Source organism: Elephas maximus, chromosome 14 (genome assembly GCF_024166365.1).
Source record: "Elephas maximus indicus isolate mEleMax1 chromosome 14, mEleMax1 primary haplotype, whole genome shotgun sequence".
NCBI classification, from domain to species: Eukaryota; Metazoa; Chordata; class Mammalia; order Proboscidea; family Elephantidae; genus Elephas; species Elephas maximus.
Window position 1 is genome coordinate 26,520,178 of NC_064832.1, and position 24,548 is coordinate 26,544,725.

The 24,548-nt window shown below is 44.3% G+C and overlaps 1 protein-coding gene across 5 annotated transcripts in view; it reads right to left on the bottom strand.

Annotated features, from left to right (window-relative positions):
- The window catches only part of FAM124A (family with sequence similarity 124 member A), a 223,461-nt gene that overhangs the window by 115,667 nt on the left and 83,246 nt on the right, over positions 1-24,548 (bottom strand). For 2 of the 5 annotated variants that reach the window (XM_049853323.1, XM_049853324.1), the window contains exon 4: positions 16,491-20,678. The exons of 1 other annotated variant lie outside the window; for it this stretch is intronic. In XM_049853323.1, coding sequence (XP_049709280.1) covers positions 19,872-20,678 — 807 coding nt within the window. In that variant the 3' untranslated portion in view covers positions 16,491-19,871. Of the gene's footprint in view, positions 1-13,924; positions 14,438-16,490; positions 20,679-24,548 lie in introns of those variants that run through there. 2 more of the 5 variants (XR_007513164.1, XM_049853325.1) reach the window with 2 other exon arrangements.

Sequence of the window (24,548 nt, forward strand, 5' to 3'; positions counted from 1 at the left end):
GGTTCGTTGAGTTGGTTCTGACTCATAGCGATCCTATGCATAACAGAAGGAAACACTGCCTGGCCCTGTGCCATCCTCATGATAGTTGTTATGCTGGAGCCCATTGTTGCAGCCACTGTGTCAATGCATCTCATTGAGGGTCTTCCTCTTTTTCACTGACCCTCTACTTTACCAAGCATGATGTCTCCCAGGGCTGATCATTCCTGATCACGTGTCCAAAGTATGTGAGATGTAGTCTTGCCATCCTTGCTTCTAAGGAGCATTCCGGCTGTACTTCTTCCAAGACAGATTTGTTCGTTCTTCTGGCAGTCTGTGGTATAGTCAATATTCTCTGCCAACACCATAATCCAAAGGCGTCAATTTTTCTTTGGTCTACCTTATTCATTGTCCAGCTTTTGCATGCATATGAGGCGACTGAAAACACCATGGCTTGGGTCAGGTGTTACCTTAGTCTTCAAGGTGACATCTTTGCTTTTTAACACTTTAAAGCGGCCTTTTGCAGCAGATTTGCGCAATGCAATGCATCTTTTGATTTCTTGACTGCTGCTTCCATGGGCGTTGACCGTGGATCCAAGTAAAAGAAAATCCTTGACAACTTCAATCTTTTCTCTGTTTATCGTGATGTCACTTAGTAGTCCAGTTGTGAGGATTTTTGTTTTCTTTATGTTGAGGTATAATCCATACTGAAGGCTGTGGTCTTTGATATTCATCAGTAAGTGCTTCAAGTCCTATTCACTATCAGCAAGCAAGGTTGTGTCATCTGCATATGGCAGGTTGTTAATGAGTCTTCCTCCAATCCCAATGCCCCATTCTTCTTAATGTAGTCAAGCTTCGTGGATTATTCGCTCAGCATACAGGTTGAATAACTATGGTGAAAGAATACAACCCTGACACACACCTTTCCTGACTTTAAACCATGCAGTGTTCCCTTGTTCTGTTCAAATAACTGCCTCTTGATCTATGTACAAGTTCCTCATGAGCACAATTAAGTGTTCTGGAATTCCCATTCTTCCCAATGTTATCCATAATTTGTTATGACTGACACAGTCAAATGCCTTTGCATAGTCAATAAAACACAAGTAAACATCTTTCTGTTATTCTCTGCTTTCAGCCAGGATCCACTGATATCAGCAATGATATCCCTTGTTCCACATCCTCTTCTGAATCTAGCTTGAATTTCTGGGAGTTCCTTGACAATGTACTGCTGCAACTGCCTTTGAATGATCTTCAGCAAAATTTTACTTGTGTATGGTATTAATGATATTGTTTGATAATTTCCAAGTTTGGTTGGATCACCATTTTTTTGGAATGGGCATAAATATGGATCTCTTCCCATTGATTGGCCAGGTAGCTGTCTTCCAAATTTCTTGGCATAGACAAGTGAGTACTTCCAGCACTGCATGCATTTGTTGAAGCATCTCAATTGGTATTTTGTCAATTCCCGGAGCCTTGTTTTTCACAATGCTTTCAGTGCAACTTGGACTTCTTCCTTCAGTACCATCGGTTCTTGATCATATGCTACCTCCTGAAATGACTGAATGTCGACCTTTTGCTACACTGACTGTGTATTCCTCCCATCTTCTTTTGATTCTCCCTGCATTGTTCAGTATTTTGCCCATAGAATCCTTCACTATTGCAGCTTGAAGCTTGAATTTTTTCCTCAGTTCTTTCAGCTTGAGAAATGCAGAGCGTGGTCTTCCCTTTTGGTTTTCTATCCCCAGGTCTTTGCACATGTCATTATAATACTTCATCTTCTCAAGCTACCCTTTGAAACCTTCTGTTCAGCTCTTTTACTTCATCATTTCTTCCATTTGCTTTAGCTAATCAACCCTCAGGAGCAAGTTTCAGAGTCTCTTCTGGCATTCTTTTTGGTCTTTTCCTTCCTTCCTTTTTAATGACCTCTAGCTTTCTTCATACATGATCTCCTTGATGTCATTCTAGAATTCATCTGGTCTTTGGTCATTAGTGTTTAATGTGTCAAATATATCCTTGAGATGTTCTCCAAATTCAGGTGGGATACACTCAAGGTCGTACTTTGGCTCTCGTGGACTTGTTTTAATTTTCTTCAGCTTCAATTTGAACTTGAATAGTCGGTCTCTGGCCTTGGTCTGAGTGATGATCTTGAGCTTCTCCATCATCTCTTTCTGCAGATATAGTTGATTTAATTCCTGTGTATTTTATCCTGCGAGGTCCATGTGTATAGTCACCGTTTATGCTGTTGAAAAGGTATTTGCAATGAAGAAGTCTTTGGTCTTGCAAAATTCAATCATGCGACCTCCGGCATCATTTCTATCACAAAGGCCATATTTTCTAACTACCAATCCTTCTTTGTTTCCAACTTTTGCATTCCAATAACCAGTAATTACCAATACATCTGATTGCATGTTCCATCAATTTCAGACTGCAGAAGGTGGTAAAAATCTGCAATTTCTCCATCTTTGCCCTTAATAGCTTGTGAGTATATTTGTATAATGTTCCTATTAACTGGTTTTCCTTGTGGGCATATGGATATTATCCTTTTACTGACATCGTTGTACTTCAGAATAGATCTCAAAATGTTCTTTTTGATGTTGACGGCAATGCCATTCCTTTTCAATTCGTCATTTCTCACATAGTAGGCCACATGATTGTCTGGTTCAAAATGGCCAATACTAGTCCATTTCAGCTCACTTATGCCTACAATATTGTTTATGTGTTTCATTTCATTTTTACGATTTCCAGTTTTCCTAGATTCATACTTTATACATTCCATGTTCCTATTATTAATGGATGTTTGCAGCCATTTCTTCTCATTTTGAGTCATCACCAAATGAAGATCCCAAAAGCTTGATTCCATCTATGTCATTAAGGTCAACTGTATTTGAGGAGGTAGCCCTTCCCCAGTCCTATTTTGATTGCCTTCCAACCTGAGGGGTTCATCTTCTGGCACTATATCAGACAGTGTTCCACTGCTGCCCATAAGGTTTTCACTCACTCATTCTTTTCAGAAGTAAACCTCCAGGTCCTCCTTCCTAGTATGTCTTAGTCTGGAAGGTCAGCTGAAACCTGTCCACCATGGGTGGAACCTACTGGTATACGAAATACTGGTGGCATAGCTTCCAGCATCACAGCAACACACAAGCCCCAAAAGTAGGATAAACTGACAGACACATGGGGGCACACTTAATAGACTACAGTATAATGTAGACATAATTTTTATTATGCAATGGGAAACCAAAAAATCATGTGACTTGATTTACTGTGGTATTTGCTTTATTGCAGTGGTCTAGAACTGAATCTGCAATATCTCCAAGATATGCCTGTAATTGAAAGTGGTGTGTTGAAGCCCCTATTATTGTGGAGTTGTCTATCTGTGCTGTCATATCAGTTAGTATTTGTTTCATGTGTTTTGGTGCATTGCTGTTAACTGCAGATATATTTATAGTTGTTATGACTTCTTGCTGGATTGACCCTTTTATTATTATGTAATGTCCTTCTTTATCTCTTGTAATAGATTTTTATTTAAAGTCTATTTTATTTAATATCAGTATGGCCACTCCTGCTCTTTTTTGTTTACTGGTTTCATGGAATATTTTTCTCCATCCTTTTGTTTTCAGTCTGTTTGTGTCCTTATGTCTAAGGCATATTTCTTGTAGACAGCAAAAGGATGGATCATGTTTTTTAAAATCTCTTCTGTCACTCTCTGGCTTTTGCATGGGCCATTTAGACTATTTAAATTTAAGGTTATTACTGAAAACAGTGTCTACCTCACTCATTTTGCTATTTGTTTTTTGAGTATTTTGTATCTTTTTTTGTATTCTAATTTTTTATTTTTGTTTGTATTTGGTTGCTTTCTTGTGATGAGACTTTTTGCTTTCTTCTTTTCTTTTGAATGCTTTTTCTTGGTGATTTCTTAGTGGTTACCACATATATTACATTACACTACTTACTACTGCAACAATGTTTAACATACGAACAACAGTTAACACGCAACATTAACATAATAAATCTATTCCTGGTATTCTCCTCCCTCCCCCATTTCTGTTGGTGTGCCTTCATTAACGTCAATATACAACCTATAGTCATTAAGTTTACTTTGTGCTTATTTCTTATAAACTTGATGTCTTGTTCACAGGATTTAATTACTGAGTTTATTTCCTGAAAATATCATATACTTGGTCCATTTGATTGCGTGTGTTGTTGCATTTTTTGGAGATCTCTCCCTCATCATTTTTTTTTCATGTATAGATAACGAGTATTTATTTAATGCTCTTGTCTTTCCATTTTGAGTACTTCCTTGAGCAATACTTGCAAAGCTGGTCTGGTAGTAGCAAATTCCCAGAGCTTTCTGTTTGTTTGGGAATGTCTTGATTTCCCCTTCATTTTTGAATGACAACTTTGCTGGGTAAAAAATTCTTGGTTGGCAATTGTTTTCATTCAGTACTTTATATATGTCACTCCATTGTCTTCTGGCCTCTAGAATTTCTGGGAAGAAATCCACACTGATTCTTATGAAAGACCCTTGGTATGTTAAATTGTATTTTTCTCTTGCTGCTTTCAGAATTCTCTCCTTGTCTTTAATTAACAAGAATTTTATTAGGATATGGTGTGGAGTTGATCTTTTCATATCTCTTCTGATTGGTGTTTGTGTTGCTTCCTGTATTTGCAGGCTTGGTTCTCTGTCCAGGTCTGGGAAATTTTCTCTGAATTTCTCTTGGAAAATTGTTTCTGTGCCTTTATTGTTGCTGTGGTGCTCTGGGATTCCAATAATTATAATGTTAGATTTCTTAATTGAATCTCATATTTCTTTTGGGGGTTGTTAGATATTCTTTGTTCTTTTGTTTCTCTTGAGACTTGATACATTCATTTATTTTGTCTTCTAGTTCACTTATTCTGTCTTCTTTCTGTTTGACTCTATCATTGAGTGTTTCTCTTGCTTTTTCTAATTCAGTTGCTTTATTCTTCAGTTCCAGTAGTTGTCTTTTTTTTTTTTTTACTTTCAATTTCCTTGTTGAGTCTTTCATTTTGTTCCTCCATTTGTTTCCTGATTTCTGCTAGTTTGTTTTCTGTGAGCTTTTTGTTTTCTTTAAACATATTTAGCACCATAGTAAAATTATTATAGTCTGAAAATTATCAATTCTTTGTGTTAGTCTGGTCTCCATAGGAGAAATTTCCTCTTCTTCATGTTTTGCTTTTGATTGGCTCTTCTTTTGTGATTTTGCCATGTTTTACTATTTTTTTGTTGTTGTTGAACTTGGGCCATTTAGTTGTTGTTGTTCTTATTTTTTACTTGAAATTTTGTACTCTGTTTTTTGTGGGAAATTCTTCTGATTGGAGCCCTGGTGGTGCCCAGCTGCCAACTGAAAGGCCAGGACCTGCACCCACTAGTTGCTCTGTGGGATACAGATGTGTCAGCCCAACTCCACAAAGACTCAGCTCTGGGAACCCCATGGGGCAGCTCCACTCTCCCCCACAGAGTCTCTGAAGGGGAGAATGGGCTCTGTGAGGCTGAACAAGGCTGCCCTCACGCTTTCTGTTAGTTCACTGCTCTTTTCTAAGCCCCTGTTATGTGACCTTGCTGAAGCAGTCTTATGTAACTCTCTTGTTTGGAGCCACCTTAGTCCTTGACCACTATAAAACCTCTACCGCCCTACTACTGGTTGCAGAGAACTGTTTTGGTGTCATGGCTGCCCGGTACCACCTGCCTTGACATGTAAGTCTCCCTAATAAAGACTCCTTTGCCGCCACACTGGAGTTGACTGCCTCTTTCTTTGGTCTCTCAGCACCCTCCAATTTTGGAGACAAATTTCAAGTTACTGATCCATGCCTGGACAGTCTCTATGAGTCAGAACTGACCCAGCAGGAGTGGGCTTGGTATCTTCTCCTGAGAACCACTAGAGGGCATTCTTATCCATAGGCTTTTTTTCATTGCTGATTCAGGGGTCCTGGATGCTTGATCTCTGGAACTTAATATGCATGCACTGGAAGGGGGGGTTTAGCTGGCCACAGACTTTGCCCTAAGTGGTGGGGCTTGACTTTCCTGTGGCAAAGGTTGGGGGCTCTCTATGTCTTTACCTCACCGGTGCCCCTGCCCAGGCTCTCCCATGGTGAGTCAGCCATTTCCCTCTGTGTCACCTCTCGGTCTGAAGTACTCCCCTAGCCCTGCTGCCCTTGCAGTTCCTCCTGGTCCTAGTGCCTGTCGATCTTGGGCCTCACATGATTCAACAGAACTCTTTCTCACTACCACAGCCTTCCTTCACCCCCTCCCAATTCTGCAGCCCACGAACTCCCATGGCTAATTTGCACCACCTTAAAAGAAATGGGGCTACAGCTTTCTCAGATTAGCTCTCTTGCTGTGTTCCCTGTCTGGGGTGTTGCCCAGCCCTATCCCAAAATGGCTGTGATGAGTGAGGGCTACAGATGTTAGTGGGTAGATTCTCCAAGCTTCTGTGCCATCCTTGCTCCTCCTCTCCCCTGCTTCTGGACTCACCCTGACTCTCCAACAGCACAGCTGCCATCTGGAGTTCTGAGATCTCAGTCTGTGCTTGTTTTTATTCATTGTTCAGAGGGATAGATGCTAAGGGAGTAAAGAGGAGTGTCCACTTACTTCACCATCTTTCTCTGCCCCTCCACAGGGTTTTCATTAGTTAATTTTTGGAAGTAGATCACCAGGTCTTTTTTCCTAGTCTTTTTTATCTCTTACTCTCAAAGCTCCACTGAAACCTGTCCACCATGGGTGACCCTGCTGGTATTTAAAATACTGGTGGCATAGCTTCCGGTATCACAGCAACACAAGCCACCACAGTGTAACAAACTGACAGACAGGTGGTGATCTTTCTTCTCATCTCATTAGAAACAGATACATTTTATGTGAGGAGATAGTGGATAGTTCTGGCCTTAGTTGAACAGGGGGCAAAGTTAGTTGCTAAGAGTAGTGTGGCCCAAGGTGGCTTAGGGGGGGTTTTGGGAAGTTGGAACAGGTTTGGATAGTTGAAGCCTGTAAGAGTTGAAAAACGCTGGCAAAGTGGCTAGATGGAATGAATGGCAGGGACTCAGGTGAAAGCAGAGCAATCGTACAGGCCCACAGAAGGCTGAAAGGGATAAGGTGCCAGGACGAGGGCAGCAGTGTGCATTTATCCTTGGGGTCTAGCTGGGGAGGGCAGCTATGGGAATCAGGAGGAGGGAAGTGGACTGTGAGGAGCAGAGGGAGTCAGTGGGCAGGAAGATGGCGGACAGAAGGCAGAGCAGGTTTCATAGGCTTGAGGGAGTGGTAGGGGAGGTGGAAAGGGAGAAAAGGTTAGGTAAGGGGAGTTCAGAATTTGAGATTTGGGAGAATGAGCAGCTTTGAGTGGTAACAAGCACCAAGGCTGACTTTCTGGTGGGGGCTTGAAATAGAGGACAGGTAAGAGTTGTGGCTGAAGGTGTGATGGACTGGTTTGGCCATAATTGAATCCATGAGTTGCTGTTGTGTCCTGTGCTCGCTGGGGAAGGTGGAATTCTGTCCAGAGAGATGGTTGAGGCCATTGTAGAACAACTGTCTGTAAAGAGACCTTTGAAGCAAAAGCTTGTTTGCCTTCCCCTTCACCAGTGAGGCCACCAAGGGAAGACTGGGATCTGCTGGACAGAGAGCATGGCCATTATTTTAGCCTGGGGGAAGGAAAAGAGCATCGACATTTATTAAATTCCTGCCATGATCCTGGGTGGCACAAAGGGTTAAGCACTCAGCCACTAACCATAAAGGCTGGACGTTTGAATCCACCCAGACGTGCCTCAGAAGAAAGACCTGGTGATTAACTTCCAAATGGTTAGAGCTCCTGAAAAACCTATGGGTCTCAGTTCTACTCTGACACACGTGGGGTCACCACGAGTCAGAAGTAACTCAGTGGCGACTGATGTGGTTTTTTGGTTTAATGGAGCAGGCAGTATAGAGACTTTCACACAAATTACATCATTTAGTTCCTATAATGACCCTCCAAGGTAGGTATTTGTCTCAGTTATCTAGGGCTGCTTTTAACAGAAATACCACAAGTGGGTGGATTTGACAAACAGAAATTTATTTTCTCACAGTTAGGAGGCTAGAAGTCCAAATTCAGGTCATTGGCTCTAGAGGAAAGCTTTCTCTCTCTGTCAGCTCTGGGGGAAGGTCCTTGTCTCTCTTCAGCTTCTGTTACTCAGCTTCTTGGTGATCGTTAGGTGATGTGGCATTTATCTTCCCATTTGTGCTTCCTTCTGTGTCTAATGTCTTGTTATATCTCAGACGTGATTGGCTTAAAACATACCCTACACCGTAATTGCCTCATTAACCTAACAAATGTGATGGTTAAGGTTAGGTGTCAACTTGGCTAGGCCATGATTCTGTGCTTTGGCAGCTGTTATGTAATCATCCTCCATTTTGTGATCTGATGTAGGCAGCCAATCAACTGAAAGGGGAGTTTCCTTGGGGATGTGGCCTGCACCCAGTAGATACGGATGTTCTGGCAAAGCTCGAGATCTCTCAATCCTGCATCCAACTCATTGTCCTATGACGTCTGGTTCTTGGGACGTGAGCCAGCAACCTGTTGCCTGACCTGCAGATTTGGGCATTTGCCAGCTCCCGCAGCCCTGTGAGCCAGAAGCCTGCCTACTGACCTGCTGATTTTGAGTTCGTTGGCCCCTGCAACCATGTGAGTCAGAAGAAACCCCCAGCCTGATGCCTGACCCACAGACTTGGGACTTACCAGCCTCCACAACTGCTGAGCCATTTCCTTGGAATAAATCTCTCTAGATATGTATTTACATACATACGCTTCACTGGTTTTGCTCCTCTAGAGAACCTAGCCTAAGACAACAAAGAAAGTTCTATTCCCAAATGGGATTACATCCACAGGTATAGAGGTTAGGATTTACAACATATTTTTTGAGGACACAGTTCAATCCATAACAGTATTCTTATCCCTATTTTACAGATTTTGAAACTGAAGCTCAGAGAAGTTACATAATTTGCCCAAGGTCCACATAGTAAGTGGAGGAGTTGGAAGCCAGGTCTATTTGATACCAAACTCTGAGACTCTGTATCTATACTGTAAAAAAAAACTGTAGCAGAGGATAATTCTATTACCTCTTTCTAGAAGGATTACAAAATCTACAGGTAAATAGGAAATAGTAATGATGATACTAGGATGTTAGCTCTATGATGGCAGAGATGACATCTACGTCATTTAATCCTATTTCCTCGGCACCTGACCCATTGTGTGAGACTTATAGTTGGGACTCTGTAAATATTTGTCTGTCAGTTTGTCATGCTGTGGTGGCCTGTGTTTTGTTGTGATGCTGGAAGCTATGCCACTGGCATTTCAAATACTAGCAGGGTCACCCATGGTGGACAGGTTTTCAGCAGAGCTTCCAGACTAAGACAGACTAGGAAGAAAGGCCTGGTGGTGTACTTCTGGAAAGAACTGGTCGGTGAAAACCTCAGGAACAGCAGCAGAACGCTGTCTGATACAGCGCTGGAAGATGAGCCCCAGGCTGGAAGGCACACAAAAGACGACTGGGGAAGAGCTGCCTCCGCAAAGAAGAGAATCTTAATGACTTGGACGGAGTCAAGCTCTCGGGACCTGCATTCGCTGATGTGGCACAACTTAAAATGAGATGAAACAGCTACAAACATCTGTTAATAATTAGGATGTGGAATGTATGAATACAGGAAAACTGGAAGTTGTCAAAAATGAAATGGAACAGATAAGGATCAATATCCTAGGCATGAGTGAGCTGAAATTGACCAGTACTGGCCATTTTGAATTAGAAAATCATTAGGTCTACTATGCTTGGGAATGGCAAATTGAAGAGGAATGGCTTCACATTCACCATCAAAAAGAACACTTCAAGATCTATCCGAAAGTACAACACTGTCAGCGATAGGATCATATCCACACATCTACAAGGAAGACCAGTTAATATGACTATTTGGCAAATTTACACACCAACCACTGTTGCTAAAGATGAAGCTACTGAAGATTTTTACCAACACTGCAGTCTGAAATTGATCAAACATGGAATCAAGATGCATTAATAGTTACTGGTGATAGGAATGCAGAAGTCGGAAACAAAAAAGAAGGATTGGTAGTTGGAAAATATGGACTTGGTGATAGAAATGATGCCAGAAATCACATACTAGAATTTTGCAAGACCAACACTTCTTCATTGCAAATACCTTTTTTCAACAACATAACCAGGGACTATACACATGAACATCTCTGGATGGAACACATAGGAATCAAATCAATTATATCTGTGGAAAGATGTGATGGAAAAGCTCAATATCATCAGTCAGAACAAGGCTGGGGCAGACTGTGGAACAGACCACCAATTGCTCATACGCAAGTTCAAGTTGAAGCTGAAGAAAAAACAAGTCCATGAGAGCCAAAATACGACCTTGAGTATATCCCACCTGAATTTGGAGACCATCTCAAGAATAGATTTGATGCATTGAACACTAAGACCAGATGAGTTGTGGGATGACGTAAAGGAGTCATACAGGAAGAAAGCAAAAGGTCTTTAAAAACACAAGAAAGAAAGAAAAGGCCAAAATGGATGTTAGAAGAGGCTCTGAAACTTGCTCTTGAACATGGAGTAGCTAACGTGAATAGAAGAAATGATGAAGCAAAAGAGCTGAACAGAAGATTTCAAAGGGCAGCTTGAGAAGACAAAGTAAAGTATTATAATGAAATGTGCAAAGACCTGGAGTTAGAAAACCAAAAAGGAAGAACGCATTTGGCAGGAAGAAAAAATTAAAGCTTTGAGTTGCAATACTGAAGGATTCTATAGGTAAAATATTGAATGACACAGGAAAAATAAAAAGCAGATGGAAGGAATACACAGAGTAACTGTACCAAAAAGAACTGGTCAACGCCCAGCCATTTTGGGAGGTAGGATATGATCAAGAACTGATGGTACTGAAGGAAGGAGTCCAAGTTGCATTGAAGGCACTGGTGAAAAATGAGGCTCCAGGGATTAACGGAAAACCAGCTGAGAAGTTTCAACAAACAGATGCAATGCTGGAAGCACTAACTCGTCTATGCCAAGAAATTTGGAAGATGGCTACCTGACCAAATGACTGGAAGAGACCCATATTTATGCCTATCCCAAAGAAAGATGATTCAATAGAATGTGGGAACTATTAAACAATATAATTAATATCACATGCAAGTAAAATTTCGCTGAAGATAATTCAAAAAGTGGTTACAGCAGTACCTCGACAGGGAACTGCTGGAAATTCAACCCAGATTCAGAAGAGGATGTGGAATGACGGATATTACTGTTCATGTCAGATAGATCTTGGCTGAAAACTGCTCATGTCAGATAGATCTTGGAACACCAGAAAGATGTTTACCTGTATTTTACTGATTATGCAAAGGCACTTGACTGTGCTGATCATAACAAATTATGGATAACATTCTGTAGAATGGGAATTCCAGAACATTTAATTGTGCTCATGTGGAACCTATACACAGATCAAGAGGCAGTTTGTTAAATAAGGGGATTTACAATCAGGAAAGGTGTGCGTCAGGGTTGTATCCTTTCACTAATTCAATCTGTATACTTATTCAATCTGTATGCTGAGCAAATAATCTGAGAAGCTGGACTGTATGCAGAAGAATGTGGCATCAGGATTGGAGGAAGACTCATTAATAACCTGCCGTATGCAGATGACACAACCTTGCTTGCTGATAGTGAAGAGGACTTGAAGTACTTACTGAAGAAGGTCAAAGACCACAGCCTTCTGGATTATACTTCAACATAAAACAAAAAAGCTCACAACTGGGCCAGTAAGCAATATTATGATAAACAGAGAAAATATTGAAGTTGCCGAAGATTTCATTTTACTTGGATCCACAATCAACGCCCATTGAAGCAGCAGTAAAGAAGTCAAATGACACATTGCATCGGGCAAATGTGCTGCAAAAGACCTCTTTAAAGTATTAAACATAAAGATGTCACTTTGAGGACTCAGGTGCACCTGACCCAGGTCATGGTATTTTCAATTTCCTCATATGCATGGGAAAGCTGGACAATGAATAAGGAAGACCAGAGAAGAATCGAAGCCTTTGAATTATGGTGTTGGTGAAGAATATTGAGTATGCCACGGACTGCCAGAAGAACAAATAAACCTGCCTTGGAAGAAGTACAACCACAATGCTCCTTAAAAGCAAGGTTGGCAAGACTTTGTTTCATGTACTTTGGACGTGTTATCAAGAGGGATCAGCCCCTGGAGAAGGACATCACACTTGGTAAAGTGGAGGGTAAGTGAAAAAGAGGAAGACCCTCAATGAGATGGATTGACACAGTGGCTGCAACAATGGGCTCAAACATTTGTGAGGACGGCGCAGCAAAGGGCACGTTTCATTCTATTGTACATAGGGTCCCTGTGAGTCGGAACCAACCTGACAGCACCTAACATCGACAAATGCTTGTTGAATGTGGCTGTGAGATTAATTACTTTATGTGTGGTCCTTTTTAGCTGAGGGTTTGTAACTCCCACCCAGGTGACTGCGTGATACAGTAATTGTGGTCTACCAAGGGGATTGGTCAGTTTTGCCTTAAAAGAGAGCCAATTCTAGAGCAGGGAGGAGCCCACCATCACCAAGGAAGGAGAGACCAGCAAGAGACCCAGCAGCAAAGACCCGTCAGAAGGAGATGGCTTGATGGGCTTCTTGGGCCATGGTGAGAGGAAGCTGAATGCCTCTGGGCAGAGACTGAGGACCAAGCAGAGGCATGCCTTTGAGCACAGCTTGGAAGAGGCTGCCTTGACGGAAGAGCTGTATCCTGAGCGTTCTTGAGCCTGAATTGTAACTGTTACTTCGCTAATAAACCTCATAATTGTGAGTATGGTCTGTGAGTTGTGTGGCCACTGCAATGATTTATTGAACCCAGCAGACAGTGCTATGGGAGGGACAGTTGGTGTCAGAATTAGTAAAGATGGCGGAGAGAGGGGACTTGGTTGGCCTCCACCTCATGGGAGTCAGCCTTGTGCTGTTGATCTTGGTTCTCCTTCCCCCCTGCTGGGTGGAGGCGGTCAGACACCTCCCGCATGCTGTTTTCACTGCTGAATGAATGATGAGGAGCAAACCCACTCAGAACAACGAAGTAAGAGGTGCCAAGACCCAAATTCTTATCAATTCTCGGGAATCTCAGTGGAGGGCAAGGAGACAGAATTCATCACTTATCTGGACAGGCTTCAATATGTCTAAAGGCTCTTTTAACTGGGGGAGGTTAGATGAGTTGGCTTTACAGCTCCAAAGCGTGGATACGGATGTGAAGGGGCTAGTGGCTACTCCTGCCAGAGATGAATGCTCCATCCACACAGGCTAGAATGCTGGGCAGGAGCCTCAAGATTCCCAGGAGGATGTCAGCCTCACCACCTGCTCCCTGGTTTCCAAACTCTACAGATGTGGGCTCCAGAGCTGCAGAGAAAGCCAGCCCTTTAGGCTTCCTGCCGAAGGTGCAACTTCCCCTCTTGCCTACAGTGCACCTGGAGCAGTGAGGTCCAGGGAGGCTCTTCTAACCACTCTGCTGTGGCGCTTCTGTGCCCTCCTCCAGGTGTTCCAGACTCAAACCTCCAATCCAGGAGCTACAAAGTGGGACCAAGTTAGTAACCCTACAGAGAAAATCCCTTGTGAAAATCCCCTTGTGAGAAAGTGGCTTTAAAAATCTGTACTAAGTATTCACGATAGCCAAAAGGTGGAAACAACTCAAGTGTCCATCACTGATAAATAGATAAACAAGATGTGGTACGTACATACGATGGGGTATCACTCAGCCATAAAGAGAAATGAAGTACTGATACATGCTACAACGTGGCTGAACCCTGAAAATGTTCTGCTGAGTGAAGTAAATCAATCACAGAAGGACAAATATTGTATGAGCCCACTGATATGAAGTATTTAGAACAGGCAAACGAGACCAAAGTTTATTAGCAGTTACCAGAGGTGGGAGGGAGCAGGAAAAGGGGACATTGAGCTTCTGTGAAGCCAGATGGAAACACTGGGAAATGAATAATGGTGATGGCTGCACAATGTGATGGATGTAATTAATACAACTGAACTCTACCTGTGAAAATGCTGACATGGTACAGGTTTTGTCATATATATTTGTACCATAATAAAAAAAGAAACCATTGAGAAAAGCTTGGGTTTCTTCTGAGGAACTGCATTGAAACAATTTAAATTACAATGAAATACAGCCAGAATGCTCCTTAGAAGCGAGAATGGCGACTTTGTCTCACATACTTTGGACGTGTTATCAGGAAGGAGGGACCAGTCCCTGGAGAAGGATATCATGGTTGGTAAGTAGAGGGTCAACGAGATGAACAGACACAATGGACTCAAACATAGCGATGACTGTGAGGATGGCACAGGACCAGGCGGTGTTTCGTTCTGTTGTGCGCAGGGTCGCCGCTGAGTCAGAACCATCTTGACAGCACCTAGTAACAACAAGGGCAACGTCACTAGGTCCTTTAATCATATATGAGAACCACGAAGCTACATGTGGTTCCCTTTTTCCTTTGGCTTCCAGGAAATCCAACCGCAGCGGTTACATTTTTCTTTATGGTTGGCATATTTGTAGACTTTTTTTTTTTTTTGCCCTTTGTTTTCTGTTTCTATTTACAGTGTAATTTAAGTTGCCTCAATACTTTGTAGAAATAAAAAACCGGGGAAGTAAACTAAGATAAATGGCAAATGGAGGTGAAAAGTGAGTCCCTCTGTTCGCTCAGGCGTCTTCAAAGAAAAGGGCAGTCACTGCCCCTCCTGTGGGAGCACAGCGGCCACCAGGTGGCACCAACGGCTTTCCCACAGCCATCTTCAGCGCTGTGATTTGGCCTGAAAGTGTTTCTGTTCAGCCACATTCAGAGTGGCTCCAATCCAAATGGCCTGGGCTTAGCTGTAGGGATGGGACAAGGCTGACCTCAGGCTGTTGGGGAGGCTTCTTTCAGATGTTCCATTTATAGGGTCTGTGTTTCAAAAGGGATGGGGCAACTCCAACCAGACCAGGGCGGTCAGGGGCTGTGCCTCGCCCACTTGAAGCAGCTCCATTTGCTATGCCACCCTGGGCAGCCAGAGGAGGGACCCTCACCACAAATGGAGAGTTGAGGCAGGGCGTTAGAGGGTCATGGGGAAGGAGCCTTTTCACTAATCTTCACTAGATGTTCTAGTGACTTCTTTGTGAAAGGAATAAATTGCCCCTACAAGTGGGCACATCACTAGACAACAGTTATCACTTTCAAAATACAAATTGCATATTAAAAAGACCCAAGTGCAGACATTAGCATTCATGTTTGCCTCAGTTATTTATTTAGAGAAATTATATCTTTTAAAGCCATTTTGTAACCAGACCTCTATGCCCAAGATTTAAAAAAGCCTTCAGTAGAAGTTGGAAGAAAGTAATTTATGTATAATCTATAAACACAGGTTCTTGACCCTTTAGGAATCCATTTGTTACAGTAATTAAGTGTGACAAAAGATGTTTCCGTTGCGAATCCGTTTTGTTCATGCTGACGTCTCATGTTATTTTCTCAAGCCTCCGCAGTGCTAGATCAATTGTATTTCCAGGGAATTAAAGATAAGCAGAACCCTACAAATCATGGGGGGGCACTGATGCCAAGCCCAGGGACATGGAGGGATGGAGCCTTGGTCAGAGAAGGCAGCTATTCATCAGTCCCTGGTGCTCTCCTGGAGCAAAACCCAGAATCACTGACCGGAGCTGGTCATAGACACCGTCCTGAGGGTACCCACAGAGAGAAGCTCTGCATAGTTGGATTTATTTGAGTCTACTGGGTTTACTTTGACTCAAGTGCTCTTATCTAATGAATTGGAAAATTCACTCATCGACAGAAAGCCCAGTAGGGGGATGGAAGATTTGCATTTCTCCTGAATTACTTAGGGCTGAAGATATCAGCCACGAGCACAAGGGCTGTCCCAACAAAAGCAAACCTCTAGTCTCACCTCAGAATGTGAGAAGCCCAACAGGCTCTGTTGTGACCCCACCTTCCATCCTGGGGGGCTCCAGCACCAATACCAGATCTGTACAACCAGACAGTAACTCCCCTACCATCATAAAAACCTATGAGGGGACTCCTCCCCACACCAGGGGTCCCTTTGATGCCCATTTTAACCAATTAGGGTCATCCAGGATGAATTCTCTAGGGGTTGTCAAGTCAGGGACACTCCTAAAAATTTGATCTTTAGAGCTGATACTAGGTGGTGATCAGGGTGGGCCAAGGGGGAATGGTGAGAGTTACTTAGGGTCTTCTTTGGAAAAGAGACATGTAAGTGACAGGATATAAACTGGGCTAGGGCACTGATTAACATGGCCCTGGGACAGTGCTGGGAGGCAGTGCCAGGCCAAGGAAGACAAGGCTGGGGTCCATTAAGTGACCAAAACATAGGGCTAGATCTCCAACATCGAAGGGCCTATGCCAGGAGAGAAATAACTTCTGAGACAGCCTCAATGTTTTTAATTAAAAATTTATTGAGCACCTGCAGCATCAGCATCTACCACAAGAATAACACTCCAGATGAGTCAGGATTCACCAGTGACAGAGTGGGTGTCACTCCTCCCAGCTGAGGAAAACGCTAGTGAAATAGGAATCCATGGGTGGCGCAAACAGTCACGTGCCTGGCTACTAACTGAAAGCTTGGAGGTTCATGTCCACCCAGAGGCACCCTGGAAGAAAGGCCTGGCGATCTACTTCTAAAAGATCACAGCCTTGAAAGCTCTATGAAGCACAGTTCTACTCTGGCCAGAAATGGAGGTCAGAGCCTTGTCAAATGTGCTCCTCTGACTCTTTCTTCATAGTGATTGCCGTTTCCCAGCCATACCTTGGGAGGCCTGAACTTGGGCTGTCGTGGGCCTCCCTTCACTTCCCCCTTGTATTATGCATTTCCTACTTTTGAGTGGTGTCTTTGCACATCTTTTGGGGTCACTTCAGTTTGGGAGACTGAACTATGAGGCGGTGGGTCACTGAGAAAAGGTGAGACCTGGGCGCAGGAGGGTGGCATGCAGGCATCTAAAGCATCCTAGGGGTGCATGTGAGTACGCTAGACAGGGTGCTGATAAAGGATGAAGACCAGCAGAGCCGTCATGTGGCAGCTGGTCTGCTCGTTTTTGCTTCTCTGACTTGTGCTACTGATGAGCTTGCTCCCATTCACGGAAGACTGCGGTGAATTATTTTTCTTCTCCTCTCTAGTGTTGGCAGGTTGGTTTTCATCATCAGCTACTGGTTGGGAGTCACATTTTCAGGCAGGAGGTGGACTGCTAGGACTTTCTAGGAATCAGCTTTGCAGAAAGAAGCCCCTTATTGTTCTATGCCCTGTGGTTCTATGGTCATCGGCTTGACCTGAGTAGCCCATTTTCTTGGCATTATACCCCCCAGCAGCAGCAGGGTGCAGACTTAGATTTTTTGTTGTTGATCTCTGAATAAACCTTAGACAGCAGTCTGGAGGCATCCCTGGGTGGTGCAAATAGTTAGGCTCTTGGCTGCTAACTGAAAGGTTGAAGGTTCGAATCTACCAAGGTGCCTTGGAATAAAGGCCTGATGATCTACTTCCAAAAAATCAGCCATTAAAAACTCTATGTAGCACAGTTCTACTATGACACACATGAGTTGGAATCCACTTGATGGCAACTGGTTTTGTTTGTTTTAGCAGTCTAGAGCAGGGCTGGCATGCTACATCCTTTGGGCCAAATCTGGCCCACCATCTGTCTATGTAAATAAAGTTTTATTGGAACACAGACACTCTCATTCATTTTTATATCGTTTAAGGCTTTTTTCACATTACAATGTCAGAGTGGCGTACTTGCAACAGAATCTATAGCTGACAAAGCCTACTAAAATATTTACTATTTAGCCCTTCTTAGAAAAAAAAAAAAACTCACTCCTGCTTTATTGCTATGAGATCATACTTTTATTTACTAAAACTGGAGCAGAATTTTAAAATTAGGAGTCCTGGAGAATCCAGGGTATGGGGTAGGATGTAAGGCTCTCACTCCACAGCCGTTGAATTGACTCACAGTGACCCTATAGGACAGAGTAGAACTTCGCCATAGGGTTTCCAAGGTTGTGATCTTTACGGAAGCAGGCTGCCACATCTTCCTCCTAAGGAGTGGCTGGTGGGTTTGAACTGCCAACTTTCTGGTTGGCAGCTGAGCAGTTTAACCACTGTGCCACCAGGGCTCCTCAGGCTCTCGTTACAGGGATAGCAAAGACTTGGGGCTTCAGCTTGTCTGGTGACTGGTAACAGCTGCCTGGAGAGCTGTATGGAAAGGACTCTGAGGCTGCGCCTGGGCTGGTGTGGGTACTTGCAGAAAGGTGAAAACTCGGCCAGGAGTAATTATGTAAGGAGCACCAGGCTGGGAAACCAGCAACAGCATCCAGGGAATGCTCAGCACTGCCCCTGTTGGCAGCACGTGGTATTGCCGGGGTTGGAAGTGTAAACACAATCCTACCTAGGTGACAGAGGGAGGTGGGATTTAAACACCATTCACGCCAGGTCAGAAGCAGGTGACAGGCAGAAAAGCCACATCTGGCTGAAGCTCTGGCTTTCATTAAGGCTCCTGTACTTGTGGAGGATTAGCAGTGTAACAGGGTTTGTTCAGGAGAGCAAGACCCTCATGTACAATTTCCCATTTGGGGGAGAGGGAGCATTTGTTACTGTTTAATCAAAATGCCAGGTGAAATGTTATGTGTTACTTAAAAATAAAAAACATAAGGTGACATGCATGTTTACCAGAGAGAGCTGTATGAGATGTGGCTCCTGAGCTCTATAGATACGTACGGCCCTTAGACTACCGTTTTTAAAAATCAAGACTCTTAAGACTCCCCAGCTATTACGTCCAATATGCTATCATTCTGTAACTCCAGTGAGCGATTCTTCCCCAGTGGCCCAAATACACGCAGGTGGTGAAGTTGTCTTCTGCAGACCCTCACCCATTACAGCAAATGTGCTTTGAACAAAGTGTATGCAAATCTATATTGACATCAAATCATATTTTCTCAATGCATCCAGAGTTTGTTACTTATGTTAATTCCTTGAAAAGCATATTAGCCACCCTCAGTTTAGCTGTTGTGTAAATCCAGATTCTCAGCTGTTGGAGGATTTCAAAGTGCCGTATTACCTGGTTCGTTTATCTGGTAACCAAAGACTTGGAGGTTCTAGTGCACCCAGAGGCACCGCAGAAGAAAGGCCTGGAGATCTACTTCTGAAAAAATCAGCCATTAAAAACCCTGTGGAGCACAGTTCTTCTCTCACACACAGGGGGTCTTCAGGAGTGGAACTGACTCCACAGCGACTGGTTAACACCAGGTTACTACCGTCTTTCAAGCCGGCTCTTTTTTTACCATAAGCAGTCCTGCAATGTTCTTAGGGCCACTGCTTCCTGATTATGTGAACATACATGGAGGGCCAATAAGATGGACACTACGTTATTATACACGAATCTCTCATACAAGTAACTCAGTATCTTTCCCGCATTCAACATTTTGGCTTTAATTGTTTTTCTTCACAGCATGAAAAACTGCTAAATCAGCTCCAGCTGGCTAGACTTTTTCATTTCAAATAATTACATGATGGATTTAAATTGTATAAGCGCACTAAACCAAATCTCAAGTGGGGTATTCAAAAAATATATTTACGACTTAAGGTTGTTGAGATTTATTTGCATAAAAATGCCACTATCTTTCCACCCAGTCCCTAGAAATATACCACCACTCACCTCAGGTTGGGCAGTATAGCAAATGTGCTACCGAGCCTTAAGAAACAGGTAATTAAATTCTAAACAGCCGTGTGGAAGCAGAGCCCAGAGACTGAGGGGCGGAGGACCTGAGTCTGTGTCGAGAGTTTGTGTGCAAACCGGGGCGTTCAGATGTAGAATTCCTCCATTTCGCCAACACCGGGGCTAGCCAATGCTGGATGTGACGGGATGTCTCTGCCAGTCGGCTGGACTTTGGAAATGGCATGAGGGGGCTCCTGGGATGACTCTGTGAGTGAGGAGGCACCGGAAGCTGAGGAAGCTGCAACGGATGTCACTGAGGAGCTAGAAGACCCTTTGGTGAATAAAGGAGGGGAAGGCCCGGAGGCCTCAGGGGCCACCATGCTCATGGCAGGCAGTGGCCCTTCTCTGGAATCCTTGTGCCTGGGCCAGCGGCTGCTGCATGTTTCTGAGGGGAGGCATGTCTCCACGGTGCTGCAAAACCTACTGGGTGCAGAGTATGCAGACACCACAGACAGGTCTGAGGAGGACAGCCTCAGGCCTGTGTCCACATCCGTCTCCTGGGCCCCCTCTAAGTCGTCGATGGAGAGGAGCTGGCTGTGCCTCCACTCTGCTGCCCTGTGCCCTGGGGTACCTGTGCTTGAGGGCCACTGTGGTTCAGACAAGGAGGCTGGGGAGGGACCTCCTGAGGGCAAACAAAACAAGGACTTGCTTCTCTGGAAAGACCAGGGAGGGCTGGGAGCGCTGCTGGTTGGTCTGGCAAACTCCTGCTGGTCCCCGTTAGGTAGACCCACCTGGCCGAGCCCTGGGCATGGACCGTCAGGCAGGGGCTGCTGGCTGCTGCTGGGGGCACGGCTCGGTGCAGTGCTGTTTGCAGAGGGAACGGAAGGAGGTATCTTCTCTGAGGATTGGTGGGCTCTGCTGGGTTTGCATAGTTTCCTGTGCACCCTCTGTGCCTGTTAGGGAAGGAGGGCATATCGTGTTAGTGCGGGACTGGGGGTTTTATTGTCACTGAGAAACCGTTTCAATTCTCCTGGAATCCAGATTTTCTGGGTCCATGCAGTTGGGCTGACCCACACATGCCATTTGCCCTTAGGTGTCCTTTTGAACCTTGAGCCTTTAAGGAACTGGTTTTCCTGGGGTCACCTTCAAGTCAAACTATAGCCCAGTAATAAGCAGTTTAGTTTGCCTGAGGCATTGGGCTCTTTGGGAGAATTATCTATGTGCAGCCAGTTTCCAAGAGCAGGAACCCCTGGTTTGGCTAGACGCTGCCCTGCCCATTGCTGTGAGCGGATTCTGACTCATAGTTTTAGGATACATGGCACGTCCTTAACGACTGTTTTTACAAGTGACTCACTCTGAAACCCTGCACTTGCTCTGAGAAGCCAACATGAAAGGAATTTACAATGACCCTCAGGAGACTACGCTGCCCGGAATGGACGCTGTCTGTATAACCTGCTTTCACTGGCCTCTCTTACCCTCGGGTTGACGCTGCCCTATTCGATTCGTCTCTACTCTCAATCAACATATTCTGTCACACCAGTTTCTGGTGTTTCTCTGCACATTTAGGTTTTTAACATTACTTATCATGAAACACATGCACAGGCAATTTCAGATCTCATCAACATGGGACTTGATTCCAGTCCAAGTGTGAATGCCAGGGCCCAACGCCAGGGGCTGCCATGGTTCAGGAGAGTCAATCTTTAACGCATGGGGAGCCGGCAGGAGATTAGTATTTATTTATGTGCCATTAGGAACTGGAGTCCCTAGGTGGTGCAAATAGTTAACTTGCTCAGCTGCTAACCAAATGAGTGGAGGTTCCAGTCCACCCAGAGGTGCCTTGGAAGAAAGGCCTGGCAATCTACTTCTGAAAAATCAGCTATTGGAAACCCTGTGGAGCACAGTTTTCCTCTGGCACACACAGGGTTGCCATGTGTCAGAGTCTGCGAGACAGCAATTAGTTTTATTAAGAACTACTGATTTCTTTCTTTTTTTCCTTTTAGAAACTCCATACAGGAAAGGGAGCCACTAACTCTGACTGACCCTTTAACATCTCATCCCAGTCCTCCTCTTCGGATGCCAGCCCTCCTTCTCCCCTCACTGCAACCCATCAGGAACCTGGGGTCCTCTCTGCTGAGGCACGTCTGCACGTGGGTCTGCTTCTCTTAGATCCTCCCCCTGGTCTGGCTCAGTGCCTGAGTTTAGGGCAACCTTACTATGCAAAGTTCTAATAAGTAAAGGATTCAGTGACAGTGGGGGTGGCCTCATTAGTCTAGAATTGTGTGATTCATGAATCCCTGGAATAAGAAAAGGGTTCTGAGTGTGGTTCTCTGTAAGGGATATTTCCTGGAGCCCAGCAAACACCCCACTTCCCTGTTAAACAGGAGCCTGGTTTTCCCACAGCCCCTTAGGAAATTTGGTTCAACACAGTATACATTTATTGTATATCTACCGTGGGTCAAGGGAGCCCTGGTGGCAGAAAGAGTCGAGTGCTCAGCTAGTAACTGAAAGGTTGGCAGTTGGAACCCACCCAGTGGCTCCATGGGAGAAAGACCTGGTGATCTGCTTCTGTAAAGTTTACAGCCAAGAAAACCCTATGGGGCAGCTCTGTTCTGTCACATGAGGTCACCATGAATCGGGGGCAACTTGATGGCACCTAACACCACCACCACCACTGCGGATAAAGGAGAGGAAACTAAAATGGGAAAAGCTTACGTTTCACTGAGGGGAGAAATAACTCAGACAAGAGAGAACGTGGGGAAAGGCATGATAAAGGGCCAGAAGGGCGAGAACATGCCAGGCTGGCGGGGCAGAAAAGTCTTCATGGAGGTGGCCCCACAGGGGTCTTGGAGCGGCTGTGTTCCTGAAGGATGGGGTCAACTGGAGGGGGTGGACTGGGGAGAAGACCAGTACAAGCAGAGGCCTGGTGAGGCAGGTGATCGAGGGGCCTGCTTGGGGCAGTTTGGTTAGAGTCCCAGGTGCAGGGAAAGGAGTGATGAGGGGTCAAACTGGGAATGGAGGCTAGGACTATATTGCTCAAAGAGACTTCAACCACCTGGGCAAGAAATCCACACCCTTACCCTTCGGCTAGCATTCAGTCTTGGTTATGTTTCTTCTATATGATCACTTCTTTCATTGATTTCCAAGGTCTTTGTTTGCCTAATTCCAGAAATCTCCAAATCCTATTGAAGGATTGACTGCTTAACTTATTTTTTTCATCCAACATTGTTGTTCTTCTCAGCTGTCGTCAAGTCTGCTCTAACTCATGGTGACTGTCATGGATTGAATTGTGTTCCCCCCAAATATCTCTCAACTTGGCTAGGTCATGACTCCCTTGTATGGTTGTATCACCGTCTACCACTTTATCTTCCGATGTGATTTCCCCACGGGCTGTAAATCCCATCACTATGATGTAATAAGATGGATTAGTGGCAGTTACACTGATGAGGTCTACAGGATTAGATAGTGTCATAAGCCAATCTCTTTTGAGAGAGAAAAGAGAGATGTGAGCAGAGAGACATGGAACCTCATACCACCAAGAAAGCAGTGCTGGGAGCAGAGCGCATCCTTTGGACCTGAGGTTCCTGCGCTGAGATGCTCCCAGACCAAGGAAAACTGATGACAAGTACCTTCCTCCAGAGCTGACACAGAGAGAAAGCCTTCCTCTGGAGCTAATGCCCTGAATTCAGACTTTCAGCCTACTGGACTGTGAGAGAATAAACTTCCTTTGTTAAAGCCACCCACTTGTGGTATTTGTTATAGTAGCACTAGATGACTAAGACAGTGGCCTAATGTATAACAGTACAAAACGCTGTCCAGTTCTGTGCCATCCTCACAGTCGTTGGTGAGTTTCAGTCCATTGTTGTGGTTATTAAGTCAATCCATCTCATTGAGGGCTTCCCTCATTTTCACTGACCCTCTACTTTACCACACATGATGTCCTTTTCTAGCAATTGTTCTTTCCTGATAACACATCCAAAATAAGGGAGCTGAAGTCTTGCCAACCTTGCTTCTAAGGAGCATTCTAATTGCATTTCTTCTAAGGCTGATTTGTTCGTTTTTCTGGCAGTGCACAGTATATTCAGTATTCTTCAACACCACAATGTAAATGCATCAACTTTCTTTTGTCTTCCTTTTCATTGTTCAACATTAACTGAGGGTATTTTTACATAGCTTCTCAGCTGGTGTGGCTCAGCTTTGAATGGGTTATTGAAGGTGTGCCGAGATACTATCTTCACAAATAGCCTCCAAGAGCATATAAATATTATCATTACAACTCCTTATGTGCTCTTTGACAGGAAAAAGTTCTGAAGGATAGACACAGTTAATTTTGAATAAGGCATGGTCTTTGCCCTCAAGGAGTTAGCAATGTAACATTCAAGTAAGATAAAGCGAGCCACGATGGGCATCTGTAAAGGGATGCTGGGAGCACAGAGGAGGAGTGGTCAGCTTTATGCTGGGGCAAGGCAGTGTGGGCGAACGGTCAGAAGGGCTTGCCTTGGGAAGTCATGCTTCAACAAAGAGCTGGAGGGCAGGGAGACAGGAAGGGCAGAATGGAACAGAGCAGCCTAAGCAGACACTGAGAGGCAGAAGCCAAAGCAAGACGTGGGCCTGGAAAGGTGACAGCAGTCTCGTCACTGAGGCTGGAATCATGTGCAGGTACGAGGCACCTGAAGATTTTTAAGCAAGCTGGTGGTAGGGTCGGATTTGTGGCATGTGTAAAGAAGAATGGATTGGTAGGGACAGACTGGAGGCGGGGAGGCCATTTGGAAGATACCACAGTGTCCTTTACTTTTTAAATTTTGGGACAAATGAGCCACATTTCC